Raw genomic sequence first — 24,530 nt, 5'->3', positions numbered from 1 at the left:
AATGGCTGTTTAAGCTGTGATACAGAATAACTTTGAAAATTGCAAAACGATGTGTTTATTACATGGTGTTCATTAAACTGAAGTATTTTCTTTTATATATATCCAAAAGTAAGATTTAGAAATGTATAGCATCCACTGATAGTTCAGTAGATAAAGGCACTTGTCCCAAGTCTGATTGATGACTTATGTTGAGTCCAGGGAACAGTGAGAACTGACTGCCATACGCTATCCTCTAAAATCACCATGTGTGCATCACAATAAGTAAACTGTAATAAAAAGGTTATAACTACCCATATTAAGTTATAATTAAACCAAGCTTGAAAATATCTTCACGTGAGGTTGGAGAGATGTCTCAGCGGTTAAGAGCACTGACTGCTCTTCCAGAGTCCTGAGAAATTCCCACCAACCCCATGATGGCTTACAACCATCTGCAATGGGATTCAATGCCCTCTTCTGGTCTGCCTGAATGTCTTCATATGTACGTGAGCAACAGTGTACTCATATACATTAAATAAATAAACATCTAAAACATATCTTCATGTTTACTCATGGTTTAATTAAAAATAAATCAGTATATGTTTTAAATAATGAAGATTAAATACATTATCATAAATTTTTATTTCAAGATAAATATATCTTTGCTAGACTTTAATTAAACAAGAGCTTAGAAATGCAGCTATACATAAACATATATAATATATACAGTTTTAGAACCATAAACCATACTTTATGATAAATCTGCCTAACAAAGACTACATTTCTTAGGTATGAAATAAAACTGGTTCAACAGGGAACACACAATTACCTGGGACAGAATCACAGCTTTCTGAGAAGTTTGGCTTTGTGACTGCAGTAATACATTCTACAGGTAAGCTATCCTGTGGGCATTGTTTTTGGTAGATTGTTTTGAATTCTCAAGACAGTGGCTGAACTTCACAAAATGTTTTCAAAGTTGATGACTACTGTCTAGCAAATCTTAGCACAAAATGTGTAATGTTAGGGACAATGGTGTCCTAGCCACTAGTAGCTAAACACATATGTAGCCTCCTTGTCCCTTAGAAACTCTTGACCTCCCATCTCCTTTTTGCTGGTGGACAGATTTAATACCTTCTAAATATATTCATGTGGAAATCAAAAGTAACAGAATTGAGAGGGGACTGGAGACATTGTATTTCTGCTGGTACATTTTCTCCCCCAAATCAATAGAGTCACTCAGTTTCTGACATCATCCTTAAAGCAGTTATTATTCAGTCAACAAAAAAGGTGATGAACAGTAGCTTTGATCTGATTTGTTCTAAAGAGGAAAATAGCTTTTGTTTAGCATGTTAGAAAACATGGGCAGCCGGGTGGTGGTGGCACACGCCTTTAATCCCAGCACTTGGGAGGCAGAGGCAGGCAGATTTCTGAGTTCGAGGCCAGCCTGGTCTACAGAGTGAGTTCCAGGGCAGCCAGGGCTACACAGAGAAACCTTGTCTCGAAAAAACCATAAAAAAATGTGAACAGTCCACTGAGTCCTTTCTCTGCTTCAAGCGCTCGGGCTGGAGGTTGACCGTTCCTTCGACAGTGAGTGAGCTGTCTTGGTAGTGGGCGAGCTGTCTAGCCAAAAGCTGTTCTGGCTTCTACTGCCAGGGAATCACTTCGCTAGCAGGCTTTGAGCCCTCTCACTCCACTTCAAAACAAGACGCAGACTTCTTGGCAGGCGAGCTCATGTTCTCTGAAGGGCGGTAGGAAAGAGTACTGATTTTTGTTGACAAGCCTGAATGTGACTTGGCCTTTGGAGGAATATATTTCAGAAGCTGGAGGAAATATCTTTTAAATTTTTTCCCCAGAAAGCCATAAAACAGAGGGTTCAAGCAATTGTTAAAATAAGCTATGCAGATGGTGATGGGCATAGCCGTGTCCACGATGTCAGTAATTTCACAGTCACGGATGACGCCCAGCTGAATGAGCACATCCAGAAAAGTGAAGATTTGGTGGGGAACCCAGGAAAAGAAGAAGAAAAGCACAATCGCCATAATTATCCTAAAGATGTCGTCATTTCTTGGCTTGTTCTTCTGAATTTTGTAAGCCTTCTTTAGGGCTTTCCAAATCAGAGTGTAGCTGGTGAGAATAATAAGGAAAGGAAACACGAAGCCCAGAATGTTCTTCGTTAGACCCAGTCCAATGGGGAGTGTGGAGTTCTGAGATTCATAACGAAAAGCGCAAACTGTGATATTGGTGTTCTCGATGAAATACACATTTCGGTGGATGACGGCTGGCAAACTGGCCAAGCCCGCCATCAGCCAGATGATGATGCAGGTGACTTTGGCCACCAGCATCGTGCGGCGGAGGCGAGACTTCATCGGGTGGACGATGGCCAGGTAGCGATCGATGCTGAGACACGTGAGCAGGAACACACTGGCGTAGAGGTTGAAACTGACGCTGGCCGAAGCGATCTTACACAGGTGATTGCCGAAGGGCCACCGGTACTCCATAGCGGTATAGACAGCCCACAGAGGCAAAGTCAGCAAAAAGCACAAATCAGCCAGGGCCAGATTCAGAAGGAAGACACTGGCCACAGTCTTTAGCTTCATGTAAAAGTAAATGACGATCACCACCAAGCTGTTTCCAAATATTCCCACCACAAAGATGATGCTATAGATAGTAGGGATCATGACAAAGATGTAACTGTGCCTGCCAGCCTTGGGGCAGTCATCTTGGATTCTTTTAATTCCATCTTCAGTGGAGGAATTAAGGATCATGTCTCTCCTTTTTTGAGGGGGCGAGTTGGTCTCTGACGCTATTCAAAATGTACCTGGATAAAACAAAAAAAATGTTTTTTGAAGTGTAATTTTCTGTTGCAAATAAGCAAATTTAATTCTCAATCACAACTCTAGTAATTCAACTTTATTCTTTGGGGAAAAGTCATAAATCTGTGTAGGTTGGCAAATACTAGCTTCTAAGTTGATATGTCTTGAAAAATACTACAAAACTAAACCAGCTGTCCTGAATGACTTGTGAGAGCTGTTCCTGGAATAAGCAGAGATAATGAACAGATATTTAACCTTAAAAGTGTGACACACACACACACACACACACACATCTTATTTTCAACCAATTTATTTCATCTCTCAATCTTTGCTTGGGTATAGAAATCATCAGCATTCTCCCTTAAGCAGTGACTGTGGGAATAGATTTAAGAGGGTTAGTAAGGAGTGCTCAGTGCTTTGGGGAACAACATTCCTTCCATGGTTTTCAGGCTGCATCAGGGTGAAAGTGCTTTTTTTTTTTTTTTTTTTTTTTTTTTTAATTCCCAGCTCAGTTCTAGACTTTCATTCCTGTTGTCTCTTTCTGGACTTAATGCTGAGGTTAACAAATTAATTTGCCATTTGTGACTGAAGGTTGTCTCTCTAATTAGGCGTGGAGAACAGGGGCAATTGTGTATGATATGCAGAGGTCCAGATGCTTGGGAATGAGTCCCACGGAGACGTTTGTGGACATTTCTCCAACATTTCACATGATCAGCACTTAAGCTCTTCAGTTGTGTGATTTTGAAAATCCGCAAATTCTCTATTATGTAAACCCAGCAGGAAGGTCTGAGAGGAATGCTGAGATGCTACAAGAGTAGCCCGGTAGGGCGTGGAGCTGGAGCTGGAGTGCTCTGTGGTGAGGGTAGCCTGGTGGGCCACGCTATTAATTACACAGATCCTGCTGTGATGCCATAATCGAATTCCTACGTGTGTGTGTGTGTGTGTGTGTGTGTGTGTGTGTGTGTGTGTGTGTGAGGGCTGTGCCTTCCACTCTGAAAACTGCCCTGTCGAAGACATGGAACAGAACTATGATTATATTGTTTTTCCTAGTGTCTCCGTGTTTATCATCTGCTCTCTTGGCTATCAGAGTCAATTGCAGAAGACTTCAGATGCTACATTTGTGACGATAATACCTAGGAACAGAAGGGGTCTCTTTACATTTCCTGAGTAATTAATTTTATTGTCTCTCTTTAAGTGTCTAGTTCTACCCTCATCTTTTCCTTACATATAGTATACATATATATATAATATATTATATATTTAAATTATACATATACATATATAAAAGCTCTTCTCCCTTTCACTGATTAGCAACTACACAAAAGCTTTACCTACTCCATGTGTCATATTTCTGTGAAGTCTTCCCAAGTTTTACAAGTCATTTTGGAACTTCGGACATGTGTTTTGACACTTTAAGCCTCTTGACACATCCTCCCCACTTGACTGATGAGGATCCCACGATTGAGAGCAGATGATGCCCGAGTGAATGTCAGGTGGTCGGGATTCTGAGTTTGCAAACCTGAGACCACTTTCTATAGGAGTCGTCAGCCCCAGTTTATGTTCTTGCTTGCTCACAGAAGCTCACAGAAAACATTCATTGTCACCTCGGCAATATTGACAAGAAAATGAAAACGACAGGCTAAAACACCCATAGAAATGTGTGGTTTTCAAAACTGTACAAGTTATAAGTAACTTGACAGAACCAATGGCTTTGCGGGAGATAGGCTTAGTTCTTTGTCAGTCAGAAGGACTTCCCTTTAAAGGCCTTGTTTACTGTTTTTGTTGCTTTCACTATAGTTATGGGACTTACACCAATCTAACAGTATAATTTCCTTAGATAAATATTCTTTATATGTTGATCTTTTCCATAAAACCTTTATTGGTTAGTAGTCAATCATGCCTTAGTACAGATTAATTTGCCTGTTTGCTATTACTCTCATATGAGGTTAGTTGTAAGTAGTTGGATTTTCCTCAGGAAAATATTTGGAAATGTCAAGGTTTAAAGAGTGTTTAAAAAATGAAACAAGCCCAAGTTGACTCTGTATTGAGAGTAGAAATATTTGGCTTGGCTTGAGAATAAGGACACCAAAAATAGGAAGAAATTTACTTCAAGTAGGACAATCCCTGGGGAGCCCTGAGTTGCTATAGTAAGGAAGAAATGTTCCTCTCCTTTCTCTTACCCTCCTGACATTACACTAATCAGTTGGTTGCATTAATTTTGTTCGGAGTGAGTAAAATTGTACTGACTAGTCTGAGACTATCACCAACAGATTTATAAGCATGGATTTGAAGTGTAACTTACAAACAAAGGTCTGCCTCTCCTGTACTTCAATTGATTTACACTGTGTGTTAGTCAATGTGTAAACAATTATTCTGAACAGTTAGAGGACTGGTTGTTTCTGCCATTGCTGTAATTGTTGTTAATTCTAGACAATCTAGTGTTATCTGAGAAAAAAAAAACTACAACTGAGAAAATGTCTATAAGACTGTCCTGTAGGGCATTTTCTTCGTGACTGATGTGGCCCTTTGTGGGTGGTGCCATCCCTGGGATGGTGGCCAGGGGTTCTATAAGAACACAGGTTGAGCCAGATCTGGGGAGCAAGTCAGTAAGCAGCACCCCTCCGATGCCTCTATATCAGTTGTTGCCTCCAGGTTCCTGCTCTGACTTCCCTTGGATGGTGGACTACAAGCTGTAAGATGAAAGAAACCCTTTCTTGGCCAAGTTGCTTTGGATGTGATGTTTGATCTCAGCAATGGAAACCTTAAGACAGAGCCCACACTTGGCAAATTTTAATGAGGTCTTGATTAATTAATTAATAAGTGTATTACTTGAACGACTCTAGACACAGCACTGAAAATGCTCACCTATCCATAAATATTTGAAGAATGACCAAGACTTATCTCACTAGGAAAATATTTCTCATACTTGAGACTTGAAAACAAGAAAGTAAGAATTGTACATGGGTCAAGATAAAAGGAACATAAATGTGGATAGATATATTCCTCAGACACTTACTTATGGATCACAGTCCCCAACATCTGCTATGCTGTTATGTTCAGTTTTCAAGTATGCAAATGAGTAAGGCAGAGTTTTCTTTCTTTACAGTGCTTACTTCAAAGACGAAGACAGGAGAATTATCTCCACTGAGTTTTAGGGCTTGGGAGACGTTCTCTGTTTATAGACTCAGCTCGGTGAGAAGTGTAGAACGTGGAAATGGCAGAGGAACTTAGGGAAAGTATTTGTATTTTGGAAGGGGGGCTGTGAAGGTAGGAATGGACGGGAAAGAACAGTGAGAACTTAAGGGCAGCAAGCGGCCCAGCCAAAAGGTAGTAGAGATGAAGTCACAGCTTGGGCTTTCCCCTCTTGTCTATAGCACATTTATGGCTCTTATGAATCTACAGATGCTGAATAACCTCTTCAAAGTGTTGATCCAAATGTGTACTGGGACATTCTGAATAGGAGGGTGCCATGACAGTCTCCGTTCTTCATTAACACCATGTTGATAAGAAACATGGACCTTAGAGAAGAATGGCAGATGGAACTGTCAGCTCCAAAGGAAACTTTATATCCCCAAATTCCAAAAGGCAGAAAGGACAAATTGCTATCTGTGGTACCTGTTAACATGGCCCAGTGCATGCTGGGGTCCAGGATCCTTCATTAGCACAAGTGCCTGCTACACCTTCCAAACACCTTGCTAGCTCCTCCCATCTCCTCCTGCACCCTAAGTTTCCTTCCCTAGGCTATTCATAACCCTTACTATCCTCCTGTGTTCTCTGTCTTCCTTCTCCTTTTTTCGGCCCCATTTTTTTCTTGCTTTCTTAACCTTATCCTCTTGTCTCTCCTTCTCTCTCTTGCTTGTACTCTCTGAGCCTGCTTCTTTCTTTCTGCTTTTCTTTTTCTGTTTTAGACACTTCCAGATGACTCTGGCTGTTGTTTCTCTTATATCTACAATAAAAACCTTCCTCCTAACCATGTCATAGAACAGTCCTGTGATCAGTTTATACAGGAACTCCTGTGACTGTCACTTGCCTTCATTGAGGGTGAAGGAGCAATGATCATGGGACACAGGAGTCAGTCTGTTTGGGGAAGAAATTAGGAAAACTAAAATTGTAAGACACAGAAATCAGCTGCCTTTCTGTTTGTGCCCAGTGAGCTGGATCCTGACAGGAAGAATGCTAATGAAAGTAAAAATCAAATGGGACTGAGGAACAGTCAGATGGAGATTAGAAATTCTTTTGTTCTGTTACACGGTAGGCTGACTTAGATACATATTTCAAGAAGCTGAAAGAAGGGGTTCTAAATGTTTTTATCATAGAGAAAAGATAATAAGAAATATTTAAAGAGATAGATACATTTGACCCCATTTACCATCATACACTGAGTACACATATTAAAATATCATGGCAGTGCATAAATATGTATGTTTTATGGATTTATAAAGCAGCTTAAATTTTCAATAAGGATTAAAGAGCCTATGGGGAAAATGGTCTAATTTTAGGTCTTTTTATTGCCCAGGCTCCATTGTATGTAACAATTTTATGCACCATTTCCCCAGAGGCGGGGCAAGAAGGATTTGGAGTACAAATACTTCTAACATATCACCCTGTGTCATTTCCAGAACCGTGTGATTCTGGTTTGTCATACCATTTCTCTGATGTTGACTTCAGTCTCATTATCCATAAGACGGGGATTGATTCTCTTTGAACATAAAACATACAATGAGATGAAATTATGCAAAACTACTGGGCATTAATTTTAATAGTGTCCAATAAGTTGAAACTATACTTTTTTAAGGCACAGCAAGCATTGAGTCAGAACACCTATCAGCAAGGGAAGTATGAGAGAATACAAACAGGTTTATCAGTGGTAAATTTCTCACGTTGTCATTAAAAAACTTTAAGCTGTTTTTCAAGGTGTATGGGTAAAAAGAAATTGGTAGCAGCTGAACAAATTTGCCATCATGCAGGTGGGGCCTTACCTCTGCTTGCTCTTGTGGGCATTACGTGGTATTTCTCAACATTTTTCTTGGTTTCCAGAAGCCAGTAGCAGAGCAGAGATGGTTCTTTTTTTCTTTAGTATTGAAAAAAAAGGTTCCCAAGACTTTTGACTAGACTGTTAATACTTTAAGCTTTTAGGCAATTCAAAACCTATCTAAACTGTGTGCTGCTTTATTTTTAGTGAGCTTGCAATCAAAAGGAAAAAAACACACTCCTTAGTTCCCTATGTTAATAAAGATAGAAAAATTAAGATATGGGATTGACATCTTACTTTTATCAACATTTATATCCCAGATTGGAAGGAACTTCTGTGTTTCCTTTCATAAAGTGAGAGTCTGGGCCAGTGGACTTGGTGGGGAATGGCAGTTGACACGGAGTCTGATGCCCACATTAGATCACAGTTGTATTTTCACAAGCAGTATTTTCAATTCATCTTTCACATAATTAGTTCATATGTAAAAGGAATAAACCTATTTATAAGTTATTTGCTTACAGTGTAGGACAACTCAATAAACCATCCTATCTAAAACATACTTTCTTGCGTCTGTTTTACAAACCAGATATTAGAAAGCAATCCTTTTCTTTTTCTGTAGGTCCATCTTTCTCAGCACCACTTCTGGGAACAATTTCCACTAATTATGCATTATAAATTCATCGACTCATAGAAATTGGCATTGAAGTTTTAGTCTCTATTAATTTCTTAAATAACCAACCAAGCAAGCAACCAGCCAACTAGACAAACAAACCGAAACACCAAACAAAACCCCTATGTGTTATTTCTTGATAATTTCTGCCCATTTTATGACTTTTAGTATTCCTTTATTTCCTTAAGCATTTTGATTCTCTGTCTGTCAAGAACTCCTGTTTCATGCTGTACGTGGGTTTTACAGTGTATGTGTGCATATGTGTATGCGTGTGTGTGTTTATGCCATAGCACACATGTTCAGGTCAGAGGATAACTTAAGAGAGTCATTTCTCTTTTTTAACTATCTGCCCTGGTGATCTAACTTGGGCCTTAGGCTTTGGTGCCAACTCCTTTATTAAAGGAAATGCTGACGTTCCTTTCAACCTGCCGTATGAATGTTGATAAAAGTAAAATGTCAATACCATGACTTAGTTTCTCAAACATAGTTCTAGATAAATATCCTTCTCTTGAAATCCCTACTCACTTTGAATTATAGTCAAAATAACACATGTCCCAAGCATATCCTCCCAACCATGCCAAACTTTTATGCTTTTTAAAAAAAATTTCAAAATGAAAAAAAAATGTGTAGTGATCAAAGATGTGTAATCAAGTATAATTATCATGCTTAAAAAATATCCCCCTTTGACACTATGGTTTTAGTAGAAAATATTCTCTTTATATTAAATATAAAGTGTTAAATGGGGGGGGGGTGTCAAGGAGTGAGGAGAGGTGAAAGTTCTAGAGGCTAGAAAGGAATTAAATGGAAGCCTGTCAGTACACTGACTGATGTCTTCACACTCTATTTCACAGAGTTTCCACTGTCCTCACCACAGTTCATTGCATCAGTAGCCTGGCCATGAGGGATCAGATTCCTGATGGTGTCATCACGGAGCCTGCACATGGCAGCCTGAGCCAATGGGTGGGAAAGCAAAAGCTACAGTGGGCTTCTCAGTAATACTTACGTCGTTTCACGTGTCAACCTCCCTCCCCCAGATTAAAAAGCAATTTTATTTTATTTTCAATTATGTGTCTGCCTGTGTGTGGATATGAGCTTCAGAATGCAGGTATCCATGGGTGACAAGCAAAGGGATCTGGTTCCCAGGAGCTAGAGATAAAGGCAGTTAGTTGTAAGTTGCTTGATGTGGGTGCTGGGGATGGAATTCAGGTCTTCTGCAAGACCATCTCTTTTCTCCATCCACAAACATCCAATGTGTGTGTGTGTGTGTGTGTGTGTGTGTGTGTGTGTGTGTGTATGTGTGTTGATTCGATTGCTAAAACTGTTTTATTTTACTTTAAAACATCACTTTAAAGGCAAGACTAGTCAGGCAAGACAGTGTGGATTTAGACCCTCCTAAAACTAGAATTTTTGTGCATTCTGAGTTTTATGCTAGGCATTATTATCTACATGACAATAATTTTAGATTTAAGTTTTAAATACACAAACCACAGAGCTATAAGACTTAATCTAAAAACAGAAAATAAACATTATACTGTATACATTTCTCCAAATTACTTGGTCTTCCTATTACAGTAGGAATATTCTTTGAACTACAGTCTGCAAATCACCCCTGGACAAGGTGACAGTTCTGATTGTGGCTTTCCCCTTTGCTAGCTTGGTGAAACTGACTAAGGCACTCCAAGTCTTTAGGCTTCTGCAACCTGTGGGAGCTTATATACTTAATAAAATCCCCTGAAGCACCAACATAGCATAGTATTTCTTTTCATCTTTTGAAGATGAAGGCAACTTGTCTTGTCAAGCAAAATATATTGTCAGTTTTTTAATGTGTAAGTATATGTAATGGCATATACTAATAATCCTATATTGAACATACCTTTCAATTACCATAACAAAATAAAAACTTTCAGAATAAATAAAGAACTTACATGTATAATCTATATAGTAACAGTTTCATTATTTCATTATAAAGTTGACACTTGAGGAAAATGTTTTCCATGTATACTGGTAGAAATTACTTAGATTAGCTTGTTTCATTCCATTTATGGTCAAAAGCTGTGAGCCTTTTTGGAATTCATGTTTATTTAAAATTGTTGCAAAGTGAAATGGTATGAAAAGAATGATTTATGGTGAAAAATAAAATAAAAAGCAAGCCTTACAGTCAGGGAGGCAAGATTACGCTACCCTTCAAAAGCAAGGCACAAGGTGATATTAAAATAAGTCACAGGAAATGGACACAGTCCTGAATTCTTTGTGGCAAATATAAAGTATTAGTTTTATAACTGGTTAATGTGGTTCAGCTACCCAGATAAAAACAGAGGTGAGTGAAGAGGGAAGATCTTTACAACATTATGTAGCATCTGAATGATTCAATCAGTGGTGTTTAGAGATGTCAGAACCTTCTGTCCTAAGAGAATCAATGACAGGAAGGACATGTTATCTGATTGTGTTCTATTTAGGCCTTAAGACATGTTCTTGCATGTGTTATACTTTTCATAAGCTTTTAAAAGATCGTAGATTTACTTCATTTTATGAGTATTTTCCTGTATGGCTATATGTGCACCATGTGTATGGAGTGCCTTATTAGGTCAAATGATGTCCCAGGGACTAGAGTTATTATAGATGTTGTGAGCTGCCATGTGGGTGCTGGGAATTGGACCAGATCATCTGCAAGAGTAAGAAGTACTCTTAACTGCTGAGCCATCTCAGCCCCAAGATTTGTTTTTGTTTTTATTTTTATTTTTTATTTATTTTATTTATTTTTTTATACAATAGAGTTTATTCAGGGCAGAGGATGGGAGTTAGAGAGGCAGAGAGAGAGAGGGAGAAAGAGAGAGAGAGAGTAGGGAAGTGGAGGAGTGGAGGCCAGCCATGACCATGTGGAGAGAGGGGGAGGGGAGGAGAGCCCAAGAGGGGCAGAGAGGTGAGAGTGCCAAGAGGCAAGAGCAATGAGAGAGCTTGTTTTTTGTTTTTAAATATCAAATAATTGTGCAGAAATTGTAAGACCCAAGTAAAGTTGGGCAAGACTGAAGTTCCAGAAATGAGTCTGTTCTTTTACTAAACAACCACCTCCAACCGGTAATTCAATATCCTGCTTTGTCATTCCTTAAACATTACAAGGTGTTTAGCCTGGGAATGCCACCACCTGCTTTTGCTTCAGTTTCGGATTTGCTACCAGGAAACAAGTGAGAGGACTGGAAGACAAAACACATATTGTAAACATAAACTTTCATAAGTTTATTCAACGGCAAGTCACATCAACGGAAAAGAAGACAGTTCTCAGTTTTAAAGATAGGTCAACATTTTTAATTTTTTAAACTCAGTAGAAAATTTTGTTATTATAATCTTAAGTCCGTTTTAAGGAATTGTATCTTATTATTGATTGGTTGGTTAACTGATTGATCGATTTAGTGTTTGTGTGTGCGTATGTGAGTTCACGCATGCCATGGCACGTATGTGTGAAGGTCAGAGGACATCTTCAGGACTCAATTTTTTCTTTCCACCATGTAGGTTCCAGAAATTCAGCTCACCAGGCTTAGCAGTAAGTTCCTTTACTGGCTCAGCCATCTCTCCAGCCTGGTTCTAAGAATTATAAAAAGACTTTTGATAAATATTGAAAGACATAAGATGGTAGGTATTACATACTTTGTACATTGAAACTTGAGACAATTGCTGAGACATAAACTGGCAACTTCAGGCCAAATCTAAACCAACAGATACCATTTCTTTGCTTCGTCAGCCTCACTGCAAGTGTTTTGAGGTGATTTGAATCTTCTGTCATTCACAGATCTCCATTCTTTTCAAGTCCTTTAAGTTGGACCACTGTCCAATGCAAGTGTGAAGTATGAACCACAAATATAATCACAGCCTTTGTAGTAGCCACATTAAGAAGGAAATTAAAACTAAATCAAGCAGATCCTGGGTGAAATTAATTTTGATAATATATTTAATTAAATCTAAGCTATGAAAACAAAACTATACTTCAATACTTAAAACATTGAGGCAGTTTGCATTTCACTGTATCATTTCATCAGAGAACAGCGTATCACTGATGTTCTTAGCACGTGCCAGTTGAGACTAGCCGAGGTCAAATGCTCCTCTCACTTGGCATGGCTACTGCTGTAGACAACAGTTCTAGTTGACCCCATGAGTAACATTGTAGTCTCAGTATCATTCAGTGCTTTTAGGATTGCAATACTCAGGCACCACCTAGACGCACTGAATAGGAAACTGTGGGTGGGGCAAGCAGGAGATTTTGATGCATATTAATAATTGAAGAACACTGTAGTATAGATGTCTAAGCTTCCAAATGTGGTGTAGATGTCAATAATAAAAATAATTAATAGGTAAACTTAAGTGCAATGAATAGTAACATTACTTCAGGTAGTGTTTTCATCTGGCCTTTGACAGGGTTAATGGCGACAGCAGGAGAAGCCAGTATGTAGACCTTAAGAATTACTCATTCTATTCTGTACTTTCTTATACACTCAGGAATGATTTAGCTAAAGTCTTCCCAGAAGAATGTTATATGATAAAAATGCATCGTTCACTTATTCCTATCTACCTATAATATAGTTACTTTGAGTGGGATGGTGTACTGTTTCTACAATGTACTTAGAACTACCTTAGAACAATCCACCTGAGGACATATGAACCCCAGTTGGCAAGGCCAGAGGTGTGTGAGGAGCATAGAGATGGGATTCCCAAGATCTGGATCAAACATATGATTGACTTCTGAGTGCAGAGAGTTAGGATTTTCCGTCATCTGTGACTCATTGTCTTTTTCTGTAAAGCAATGGATAAGACTGCTCCTACATGTAATAAGGACACATGCTCCACTATGTTCATAGCTGCCTTATTTATAATAGCCAGAAGCTGAAAAGAACCCAGATGTCCCTCAACAGAGGAATGGATACAGAAAGTGTGGTATATATACACAATGGAGTACTATTGAGCTATTAAAAACAATGAATTCATGAAATTCTTAGGCAAATGGATAGAACTAGAAAGTGTCACCCTGAGCCAGGTAACCCAGTCACAAAAGAACGCACATGGTATGCACTCACTAATAAGCGGATGCTAGTCTAAAAGCTCAAAATAAACAATGTACAATTCACCCAGCACAGGAAGCTCCAGAAGAAAGAGGACTTAAATGAGGGAGGGTGCTTTGGTTCCTCTGAGAAAGGGAGCAAAATACTCACAGGACCAATAAGGGAGACAATGTGTGGAGCAGAGACTGAAGTAAAGGTCACCCAGCAACTGCCCTGCCTTTGGATTCATCCTATAAACAGTCACCAAACCCCAACACAAGACAAGAATCGTGTACTAAAAGGAGCATGCCATGGCTGTCTCTAGTGGGGCCCTGCCAGAGCCTTACAAATACAGAGGCAGAAACTAGCAACAACTATTGGACTGGGCTTGGGGTCCCCAATGGAGGATCTGGAGGGTGGTCCAGAGGAGCTAAAGGGGTTTATAGCCCCATGGGAAGAACAACGACTTCAGACACCTGACACCCCAGGACTCCCAGGGACTGAACCATCAACCAAGGCGTACACATGGCTCCAGCCAAAAATGTGGCAGAGGAATGCCTTGTTGGGCATCAGTGGGAGCCATAGTCTTTGGTCAGGTAAAGGCTCAATAGAGGCCCCAACAAAGGGAAAAGGATGGGGGTGGGGGCAGGTGGGAGTGTGTCGGGTAGAGGGGCATATACATGGAGGCAGGGGTTGAGAGGAGGGGTAGGGAATCTTTGGGGAGGGGGGCTTTTGGGAGGGGGGAAATTGGGAAAGGTTTTACCATTGACAATGTAAATGAAGAGGATACTCAATAAAAAACAAGTTTTTTTTTTGTTTGTTTTTTGTTTTTTGTTTTTTTTTAAAAGAATGAAGTTGTAAGTATCTGCCTAATCAGGCTTGTAAGGCTGGTGGAAACATCAACTATGATGACATATGGGGAGATGCTATGAGAACTTAGGGCTTTTGGACTTTGGTTGATACTATTCAGTGTAGTGTAAATGACTAATCACCTCCAGTGCAAATAAATTTGGTGAAGGCAGATTGAGATAGATCAGGATGCAGCGCCAGAAGGAAGAGAAACTGAAGTGTAAACACGTGGTAATAGACTCAGTGCAGAACTGAAAGGTGGCAATAAAATGCTGGCCAAGTGTACAGGTTTTCCAGCTTGAATAATTCCTTTTGAATTCTATGTAAATTAGAATAAAACAGTGCCACTAGCAGCAATAAAAAGGATTCAAAGTTGCTACCTACTGTGCTGTCTCCTTCCTCCTCTCTTCTCTTTCTCCTCTCTGTGTGTCTTTCCCTTTCTAAGTCAGCAGGCTGGGGCAAAAGCTAAGGAAGCTAAGGATGCTAGGCTGATATAAAGTAAACAACTCAATGCCAGCAGAATAATAAAGAGTTACTGGTGAGTGATGCTTCTTAGGAAAGTTTGATTAGAAATCAAAAAATTACCACATGCCACTCAACAAATCTGAAATTAAATTATGTTCGCAGGAATATATTTTACAATGAAGAGGAGTTAAGGACATATTCTTTCCAAAATAGTTGAAATAATGAATTATTATTATTATTATTATTATTATTATTATTATTTGCTTTCTAGATATGGATGTTCTTCTTTACAATGTAAAATAATATAAAATAAAACATGGATTCCTTGGTTTACCAATTTAAAACAGAATTTCTGCCTAAGAGAACTTCATAGCTCATATATTGACATACAGCTCATATATCAAAAAATACTTAAGGACCAAAAAAAGATGTTTGTACAGCCTGTTTACATCAAGATTACTGTCTCCTCTTGTTTTAGTTTGCCATAACTAATTCTCCTTTTGCCATTGCTAATTCACCAAGGAATTTCTGCTTTTATCGCCAGCAACAAACCTGTTCAGGGCAGCTCCCATCTTCCTTGACTCTGACAGGAAGCTTCTTTGTGTTTTCCTTTATTTCTGAAGTATTGATACCCCCTTCTTCCATCTGGCTCAGCCAATACTTCTCAAAGATATAGCTCCTAATACCAAAGCAATTTTGCATTGTTAGGAGCCCTCTAGTAGAAAATAGAACACTGTTTTCCTTTAGCCAAGGGACATTTCAAACAATAAGCTGGTAGGTTAAGAAATGTCTAACACTCAATTTTTTTATAAACATTTATAAACTCAGTTTTGTTACAATTTCAAAACATCTGCAGTTGCTCACTTACAGCTCATGGAATAAATAGAATCCATATATTTATTTTTCCTTCCAATTAATTCCAGTTTTTATTGCCTGTAAGTTGGATGAAATTACAGGATCAAATTAAGGGGAATGAGAAAGAATCATTGCAGGCCTTCCTGTTGGAAAATGTTTACACAGAACTTATCTGTACACAGGAATCCCTCCAAACACTTAAATATTTCTATCCAGATCATTAGGTCCTCTTCAGACTTTCTGGTGGATAAGCTCCTTCCCTTCAACTTTCACATAGAGGAAGACCGAGCACCCTAAGGGGGCCGTGCATGGAACTGCGGAATGGTCAGTTCAGTCTTGCCAGTTATTACATGCCTCAGCACAAAATGATGTAAAGGGGTCCGATCAAGTCTGTTTACTAAGCAGTTATTTTATTCTTCTGTGACGTTCTGCTGAAATCTGATTCAGGGAAAGGACTCATAATGGTAGTTTCCTGTTAACAGTAACATATATTATTAAATAATATTTTCTATATTTCAAGTACTGTGCTAATCATTTTGCTGTCTATGGGAGCTGTATGAAGAAGTAGTGGGTAATTTTCATATTTCAGGAAAGTAAACAAACTCCCAGAACAGGTGCTTATATTTTGCTATTCAAAATTTAGTACTTCAAGTGTAATACCATTTTCACAACATGAGTTATGTTTATGACCTAGTTTAGGGTTTATACTCAGGGCACAGTTTTGCCCTTTGGGGCATTTGGTACATGGATGCATATCTTATCTTTACAGAAAAATAATCAAAGGAGGGGTGAGTATTTAGTACTTAGAAGCTAGGAGTAATGTCAATTATTTTATGATGCAGCAGATAAAGAAATATGTGGGTGACTTCTTCCGGCTTCATCCCCAAGACTAGTGAACTCACCCAGGAGCCCATTCTCAAGTAAACCTGCTTTTTTACAAAAGTAAATAAATAAATAAATAAGTAGATAGATAGATAGATAGATAGGTAGATAGATAAATAAATAAAGTATGTAAGTAAATAAGTAATATGTGGCCCCAACTGTGAAATTGAGAAGAACTGGTCTGATCCTAACTCTTTTTCTTTTATGGAATACGTTATCTCTGAAGTGCATTTTATTAGAATTCATTACTTCAGTATTGTATCTTCCCAGAAATATTACACATTCCACCCAAGTAATCAGATCCTATTGTATAACTCCTCAAAAGTCCAAGATGGTGTTAGTTACTTAGAGGAGGAACTATGTCTATAGGCATTGGGTAACATCTGCTTATGACATAATTCTAGAAATTACACTCAAGGATTTTTCTTCAATCACTGGCAGAGGGAACCTGAGTGAATTCTTTTGCTCCAAGTTCACCATGAGGATGAGGATGAGGTGAAATTCTGCCCTCTGCTGGCACTGTGTCTTCAGACACCTGATAGTGTGAATCCCAGGGTCACAGAGGATCTTTTGCATCCATAAAATCTGAACTGATACTGCAATATTCACAATAATAAATTCAGGAACAGTTCATTAAATATGACATGAACGTAAGGCATTAATTGTAATGAAGCTTATTGAAGAAATGTGAGGAAGAAAAAAGTTAGACATATCAAGGAACAAATAGTCTATCTACTCGACATGCAGAAATTAGTGGATTAGCTTGATTTTCTGTCACTCACCTTTACTACAGAGAGCAGCTTTTCTGAGCCATAAGGCTGCAGAGAAATGACTTTTTATTCTCTCTCTCTCTCTCTCTCTCTCTCTCTCTCTCTCTCTCTCTCTCAAAGAACATTACTGAGGAAAACTTCCAAATAGCAATATCAATAGAATAGACATATATGGCTGTAATTATAACAGTTTATTCCTTTGAAATTTCCCCTCAAATTTCAGAGTTTGAAAGATGAGCTAAATTGGAGGGAATTATACATTCCTGCCTCTGCTGTTAAGAGCTCTGTTCTCTGAGGGCTGGCCCTGTAGCTCAGCGATAGAGCAGTGGCCAACAATGGCTGAAGCCCAGGCAGTGATGGGAAAAGTCTCTTACTATGGAAAAGTCACTGAATTCTTATTAGAAAGTGGCTTCTTCTATATACTAGAGCCAAACGGGTAACATTTCGGTGAAGCCTTTGAACTTCCCAACTCCATGCCTGGTAGGCAAAAAAGCCATATTTAAGGCCTTTTCCTTGAAGATATGAAACTGTCAAAAGACCACAGAAAAGAAGAAAAAGCTGATAAGCATAAAAACAAAGAAGTAGAATCAGTCAAAACTAGATGTAGAAGAAATGGTGATGTGATGCCGAAAATTAACATAAAACAGCATCACAGAGCAAGAGCAGAGCGATTTAGGAAGTAATGGATGGACATTAGCTGACTGTAGCAGTAACAGGGTTAAAGGAGTATTTAGAACAGACTCACCTAGAACTAGGCTTGTAGACACGAAGTCACTTAATTGTTTGTTATTTATTTTTGCCTCAGTACAATACAATACCAAACTGAGATCTCAGACAAACAATTAAATTTTGATTCAGATTCTATCTGAGAAATGGAAAATGATATTGGGAAGCCTCTACTTCGCTCATAGAAGAATGTTGTGAAATGATAAATTTACGATTTATTTACTTTTATATATTTGTGTGTGTGTGTGTGTGTGTATGTGTGTGTGTATGTGTGTGAGTGTGTGTGTGTGTGCGTGCGTGCACGCAGAGGACAGAAGAGAATGGCATCAGATTCCTTGGAATTGAAGTTACTGATGGTTGTGAGTACCATGTGGGTGCTTGTAACCAAACAGGATTTTTGTAAGAATAGCAAATATTCTTAACCTCAGAGTCAGAACTGGATAATGTATTTAAAATAATTTCTATTATTTCTTCAAAATATAGGCTATTATATACATTCAGCATGGATAGAGTGGGCATGAATAAAAGCAGGTTTAGTAAATGATTGGAATGTAAAGCCAATGGATACTCTGAAGTAGATAAAAATATATTAAGCTAAGCACTTCATATTGTTTTATTTAATGCAGGGTCTCATATAGCAATGTCTGGCCTTGAACGTGTTATGTGACTGAGGGTGACCTTGACTTTTTGATCCTTCTGGAATATTGATTTAGTTTATGTAGGCTATTTGTTGCTGAATCTTAGGAAACAAGCTATACAGTGATATCTCTCACAAATCATGTGATTGGCAAATTTACTCATTCTTTTTGACCTTAGTATCCATTCATTTGAAATGGGATAAAAGCCAACTGTGTAATGTGAACATGAAGGTTAGATAAAAGGTAGGGAAAAAGTTGCTGCATGTAAAATGCACAACTGATGTTGTTAATTGTAACTGCCATTATATTTATATTCTCTATATTTTCATGTGGCCTCTCTCTATATATTATGCACATAGTTATACTAAGTTACCCTATAACATTTTACCTTGTTTTTTTTTTTAATTTTTTTTTATTATTCGATATAATTTATTTACATTTCAAATGATTTCCCCTCTTCTAGCCCCCCCACTCCCCGAAAGTCCCGAAAGCCCCCTTCTCTTCCCCTGTCCTCCCACCCACCCCTTCCCACTTCCCCGTTCTGGTTTTGCTGAATACTGTTTCACTGAGTCTTTCCAGAACCAGGGGCCACTCCTCCTTTCTTCTTGTACCTCATTTGATGTGTGGATTATGTTTTGGGTATTCCAGTTTTCTAGGTTAGTATCCACTTATTAGTGAGTGCATACCATGATTCATCTTTTGAGTCTGGGTTACCTCACTTAGTATGATATTCTCTAGCTCCATCCATTTGCCTAAGAATTTCATGAATTCATTGTTTCTAATGGCTGAATAGTACTCCATTGTGTAGATATACCACATTTTTTGCATCCACTTTTCTGTTGAGGGATACCTGGGTTCTTTCCAGCATCTGGCAATTACAAATAGGGCTGCTATGAACATAGTAGAACATGTATCCTTATTACATGGTGGGGAGTCTTCTGGGTATATGCCCAGGAGTGGTATAGCAGGATCTTCTGGAAGTAAGGTGCCCAGTTTTCGGAGGAACCGCCAGACTGATTTCCAGAGTGGTTGTACCAATTTGCAACCCCACCAGCAGTGGAGGAGTGTTCCTCTTTCTCCACACCCTCTCCAACACCTGCTGTCTCCTGAATTTTTAATCTTAGCCATTCTGACTGGTGTAAGATGAAATCTTAGGGTTGTTTTGATTTGCATTTCCCTAATGACTAATGAAGTTGAGCATTTTTTAAGATGCTTCTCTGCCATCCGAAGTTCTTCAGGTGAGAATTCTTTGTTTAACTCTGTACCCCATTTTTTAATAGGGTTGTTTGGTTTTCTGGAGTCTAACTTCTTGAGTTCTTTATATATATTGGATATTAGCCCTCTGTCTGATGTAGGATTGGTGAAGATCTTTTCCCAATTTGTTGGTTGCCGATTTGTCCTCTTGATGGTGTCCTTTGCCTTACAGAAACTTTGTAATTTTATGAGGTCCCATTTGTCAATTCTTGCTCTTAGAGCATACGCTATTGGTGTTCTGTTCAGAAACTTTCTCCCTGTACCGATGTCCTCAAGGGTCTTCCCCAGTTTTTTTTCTATTAGCTTCAGAGTGTCTGGCTTTATGTGGAGGTCCTTGATCCATTTGGATTTGAGCTTAGTACAAGGAGACAAGGATGGATCAATTCGCATTCTTCTGCATGCTGACCTCCAGTTGAACCAGCACCATTTGTTGAAAAGGCTATCTTTTTTCCATTGGATGTTTTCAGCCTCTTTGTCGAGGATCAAGTGGCCATAGGTGTGTGGGTTCATTTCTGGATCTTCAATCCTGTTCCATTGATCCTCCTGCCTGTCACTGTACCAATACCATGCAGTTTTTAGCACTATTGCTCTGTAGTATTGCTTGAGGTCAGGGATACTGATTCCCCCAGATTTCCTTTTGCTGCTGAGAATAGTTTTAGCTATCCTGGGTTTTTTGTTGTTCCAGATGAATTTGATAATTGCTCTTTCTAACTCTGTGAAGAATTGAGTTGGGATTTTGATGGGTATTGCATTGAATCTGTATAGTGCTTTAGGCAAAATGGCCATTTTAACTATATTGATTCTACTGATCCATGAGCATGGGAGGTTTTCCCATTTTTTGAGGTCTTCTTCCATTTCCTTCTTCAGAGTCTTGAAGTTCTTGTCATACAGATCTTTCACATGTTTGGTAAGAGTCACCCCAAGATACTTTATACTGTTTGTGGCTATTGTGAAGGGGGTCATTTCCCTAATTTCTTTCTCAGCCTGCTTATCCTTTGAGTATAGGAAGGCCACTGATTTGCTTGAGTTGACTTTATAACCTGCCACTTTGCTGAAGTTGTTTATCAGCTGTAGGAGCTCTCTAGTGGAGTTCTTTGGGTCACTTAGGTAGACGATCATGTAGTCTGCAAATAATGATAGTTTGACTTCTTCCTTTCCAATTTGTATCCCTTTGATCTCCTTATGTTGTCGAATTGCCCGAGCTAGTACCTCAAGTACAATATTGAAAAGATAAGGAGAAAGGGGGCAGCCTTGTCTGGTCCCTGATTTCAGTGGGATTGCTTCAAGTTTCTCTCCATTTAGTTTGATGCTGGCTACCGGTTTGCTGTATATTGCTTTTACTATGTTTAGGTATGGGCCTTGAATTCCTGTTCTCTCCAAGACTTTAAGCATGAAGGGATGCTGAATTTTGTCAAATGCTTTTTCAGCATCCAATGAAATGACCATGTGGTTTTGTTCTTTGAGTTTGTTTATGTAGTGGATTGTATTGATGGATTTCCGTATATTGAACCAACCCTGCATTCCCGGGATAAAGCCTACTTGATCATGGTGGATGATCGTTTTGATGTGTTCTTTGATTCGGTTGGCAAGAATTTTATTGAGTATTTTTGCATCGGTGTTCATAAGGGAAATTGGTCTGAAGTTCTCTTTCTTTGTTGGATCTTTGTGTGGCTTTGGTATCAGCGTAATTGTGGCTTCGTAGAAGGAATTGGGTAGTGTTCCTTCTGTTTCTATTTTGTGGAATAGTTTGAAGAGTATTGGTGTTAACTCTTCTTTGAAGGTCTGGTAGAATTCTGCACTGAAGCCATCTGGTCCTGTGCTTTTTTTGGTTGGAAGACTTTCTATGACTTCTTCTATTTCTTTAGGCATTATGGGACTGTTTAGATGGTCAAGTTGGTCCTGATTTAATTTTGGTATTTGGTATCTGTCAAGGAAATTGTCCATTTCCTCCAGATTCTCCAGTTGTGTTGAGTATAGGCTCTTGTAGTAGGATCTGATGATTTTTTGGATTTCCTCAGTTTCTGTTGTTATATCTCCCTTTTCATTTCTAAGTTTGTTAATTTGGATACTTTCTCTGTGCCCTTTGGTCATTCTGGCTAAGGGTTTATCTATCTTGTTGATTTTCTCAAAGAACCAGCTCCTGGTATTGTTGATTTTTTGTATGGTTCTCTTTGTTTCTACTTGATTGATTTCGGCCCTGAGTTTGATGATTTCCTGCCTTCTACTCCTCCTGGGTGAAATAGCTTCTTTTTGTTCCAGGGCTTTCAGGTGTGTCATTAAGCTGGTAATGTATGCTCTCTCCATTTTCTTTTTGGAGGCTCTCAGGGCTATGAGTTTTCCTCTTAGCACTGCTTTCATTGTGTCCCATAGATTTGGGTATGTTGTGTTTTCATTTTCATTGTGTTCTAAAAAGTCTTTAATTTCTTTCTTTATTTCTTCCTTGACCAAGGTATCATTGAGTAGAGTATTGTTCAGTTTCCATGTGTATGTGGGCTTTCTGTTGTTTCTGTTGCTATTGAAGACCACTTTTACTCCATAGTGATCAGATAGGAGGCATGGGATTAGTTCGATCTTCTTATATTTGTTGAGGTCTGTCTTGTGACCAATTATATGGTCGATTTTGGAGAAGGTACCATGAGGTGCTGAGAAAAAGGTATATTCTTTTGTTTTAGGATAGAATGTTCTATATATATCTGTTAAATCTAATTGGTCCAAAGCTTCAATTAGTTTCATTGTGTCCCTGTTTAGTTTCTGTTTTCCTGATCAGTCCATTGAGGAAAGTGCAGTGTTGAAGTCACCCACAATTATTGTGTTAGGTGCAATGTGTGCTTTTAGTTTTAATAAAGTTTCTTTTACGAAAGAGGGTGCCCTTGCATTTGGGGCATAGATGTTCAGGATTGACAGTTCTTCTTTTTGTATTTTTCCTTTGACCAGCAAGAAGTGTCCCTCTGGGTCTCTTTTGATGACTTTGGGTTGAAAGTCAATTTTATCTGATATTAAAATGGCTACTCCAGCTTGTTTCCTGAGACCATTTGCTTGTAAAATTGTCTTCCAGCCTTTTACTCTAAGGTAGTGTTTGTCTTTGACCCTGAGGTGTGTTTCCTGTAAGCAGCAAAATGTAGGGTCCTGTTTACGTATCCATTCAGTTAGTCTGTGTCTTTTTATTGGGGCATTAAGTCCATTGATGTTAAGAGATATTAAGGAATAGTGATTGTTACTTCCTATCATTTTTGACGTTATTTTTTAAATTTGAATGCTTAACTTCTTTTGGGTTTGATGAAAGGTTACTATCTTGCTTTTTCCAGGGTGAAGTTTCCCTCCTTGTATTGGTGTTGTCCTCCTATCATCCTTTTTAGGGCCGGGTTTGTGGATAGATATTGGGTAAACTTGGTTTTGTCATGAAATATCTTAGTTTCTCCATCTATGGTGATTGAGAGTTTTGCTGGATATAGTAGTTTTGGTTGGCATTTGTGTTCTCTTAGAGTCTGCATGAGATCTGCCCAGGACCTTCTAGCCTTCATAGTCTCAGGTGAAAAGTCTGCTGTGATTCTGATAGGTCTTCCTTTATATGTTACTTGGCCTTTTTCTCTTACTGCCTTTAGTATTCTTTCTTTGTTTAGAACATTTGGTGTTTTGATTATTATGTGACGGGAAGTATTTCTGTTCTGGTCCAGTCTGTTTGGAGTTCTGTAGGCTTCTTGTATATTCATGGGCATCTCTCTCTTTAGGCTAGGGAAGTTTTCTTCCATAATTTTATTGAAGATATTTGCTGGCCCTTTAAGTTGTAAATCTTCACCCTCATCTATGCCTATAATCCTTAGGTTTGGTCTTCTCATTGTGTCCTGGATTTCCTGGATATTTTGGGTTACAAGCTTTTTGCATTTTGCATTTTCTTTAACTGTTGAGTCCATGGTTTCTATGGAATCTTCAGCATCTGAGATTCTTTCTTCTATCTCTTGTATTCTGTTGTTGATATTTGTATCTCTGTCCCCTGATTTCTTCCCAAGGCTTTCTATCTCCAAAGTTGTCTCCCTTTGAGTTTTCTTAGTTGTTTCTACTTCTGATTTTAGATCCTGGATGGTTTTGCTTAGCTCCTTCACTTGCATGTTTGTGTTTTCCTGTAATTCTTTAAGAGATTTTTGTGTTTCCTCTTTCATGAGCTCAGCCTGTTGACCAAAGTTCTCCTGTATTTCTTTAAGTGTTTTTTGCATTTCCTCCTTGTTGGCTTTTGTATTCTCCTGGATTTCTTTCAATGATTTTTGTGTTTCCCTTGCAAGGGCTTCTAACTTTTGATCCATTTTCTCCTGAATTTCTTTTTTTTTTTTTTTTTTTTTTTTTTTTTTTTTTTTTAAGGTAAAACATTTTCTTTTTATTATTATTATTTTCAAAGATTTCCCCTTTTCTGGTCCCCCACTCCCCGAAAGTCACATAGCCCCCTTCCTTCCCTCTGTTCTCCCACCCACCCCTTCCAAGTTTCCTGTTCTGGTTTTGCCTTATACTGCTACACTCAGTCATTCCAGAACCAGGGGCCACTCCTCCATTCTTCTTGTACCTCATTTGATGTGTGGATTATGTTTGGGGTATTCCAGTTTTCTAGGCTAATATCCACTTATTAGTTAGTGCATACCATGAC

General features: G+C 38.6%; 1 protein-coding gene across 1 annotated transcript in view; it reads right to left on the bottom strand.

Moving 5' to 3' along the window:
- Positions 1-599: 599 nt before the first annotated feature.
- The window catches only part of Agtr1 (angiotensin II receptor type 1), a 91,560-nt gene continuing 67,629 nt past the window's right edge, over positions 600-24,530 (bottom strand). Inside the window, exon 2 of the mRNA XM_052180741.1 lies at positions 600-2,794. Within this exon, the coding sequence (XP_052036701.1) occupies positions 1,662-2,741 (1,080 nt within the window). The 5' untranslated portion in view covers positions 2,742-2,794 and the 3' untranslated portion in view covers positions 600-1,661. The remainder of the gene's footprint in view (positions 2,795-24,530) is intronic.

The sequence above is a fragment of the Apodemus sylvaticus genome, chromosome 4 (assembly GCF_947179515.1).
Source record: "Apodemus sylvaticus chromosome 4, mApoSyl1.1, whole genome shotgun sequence".
NCBI lineage: Eukaryota > Metazoa > Chordata > Mammalia > Rodentia > Muridae > Apodemus > Apodemus sylvaticus.
The sequence above is the reverse complement of the archived record's forward strand: the minus strand, read 5'-3'. Positions and strand labels throughout refer to the sequence as shown.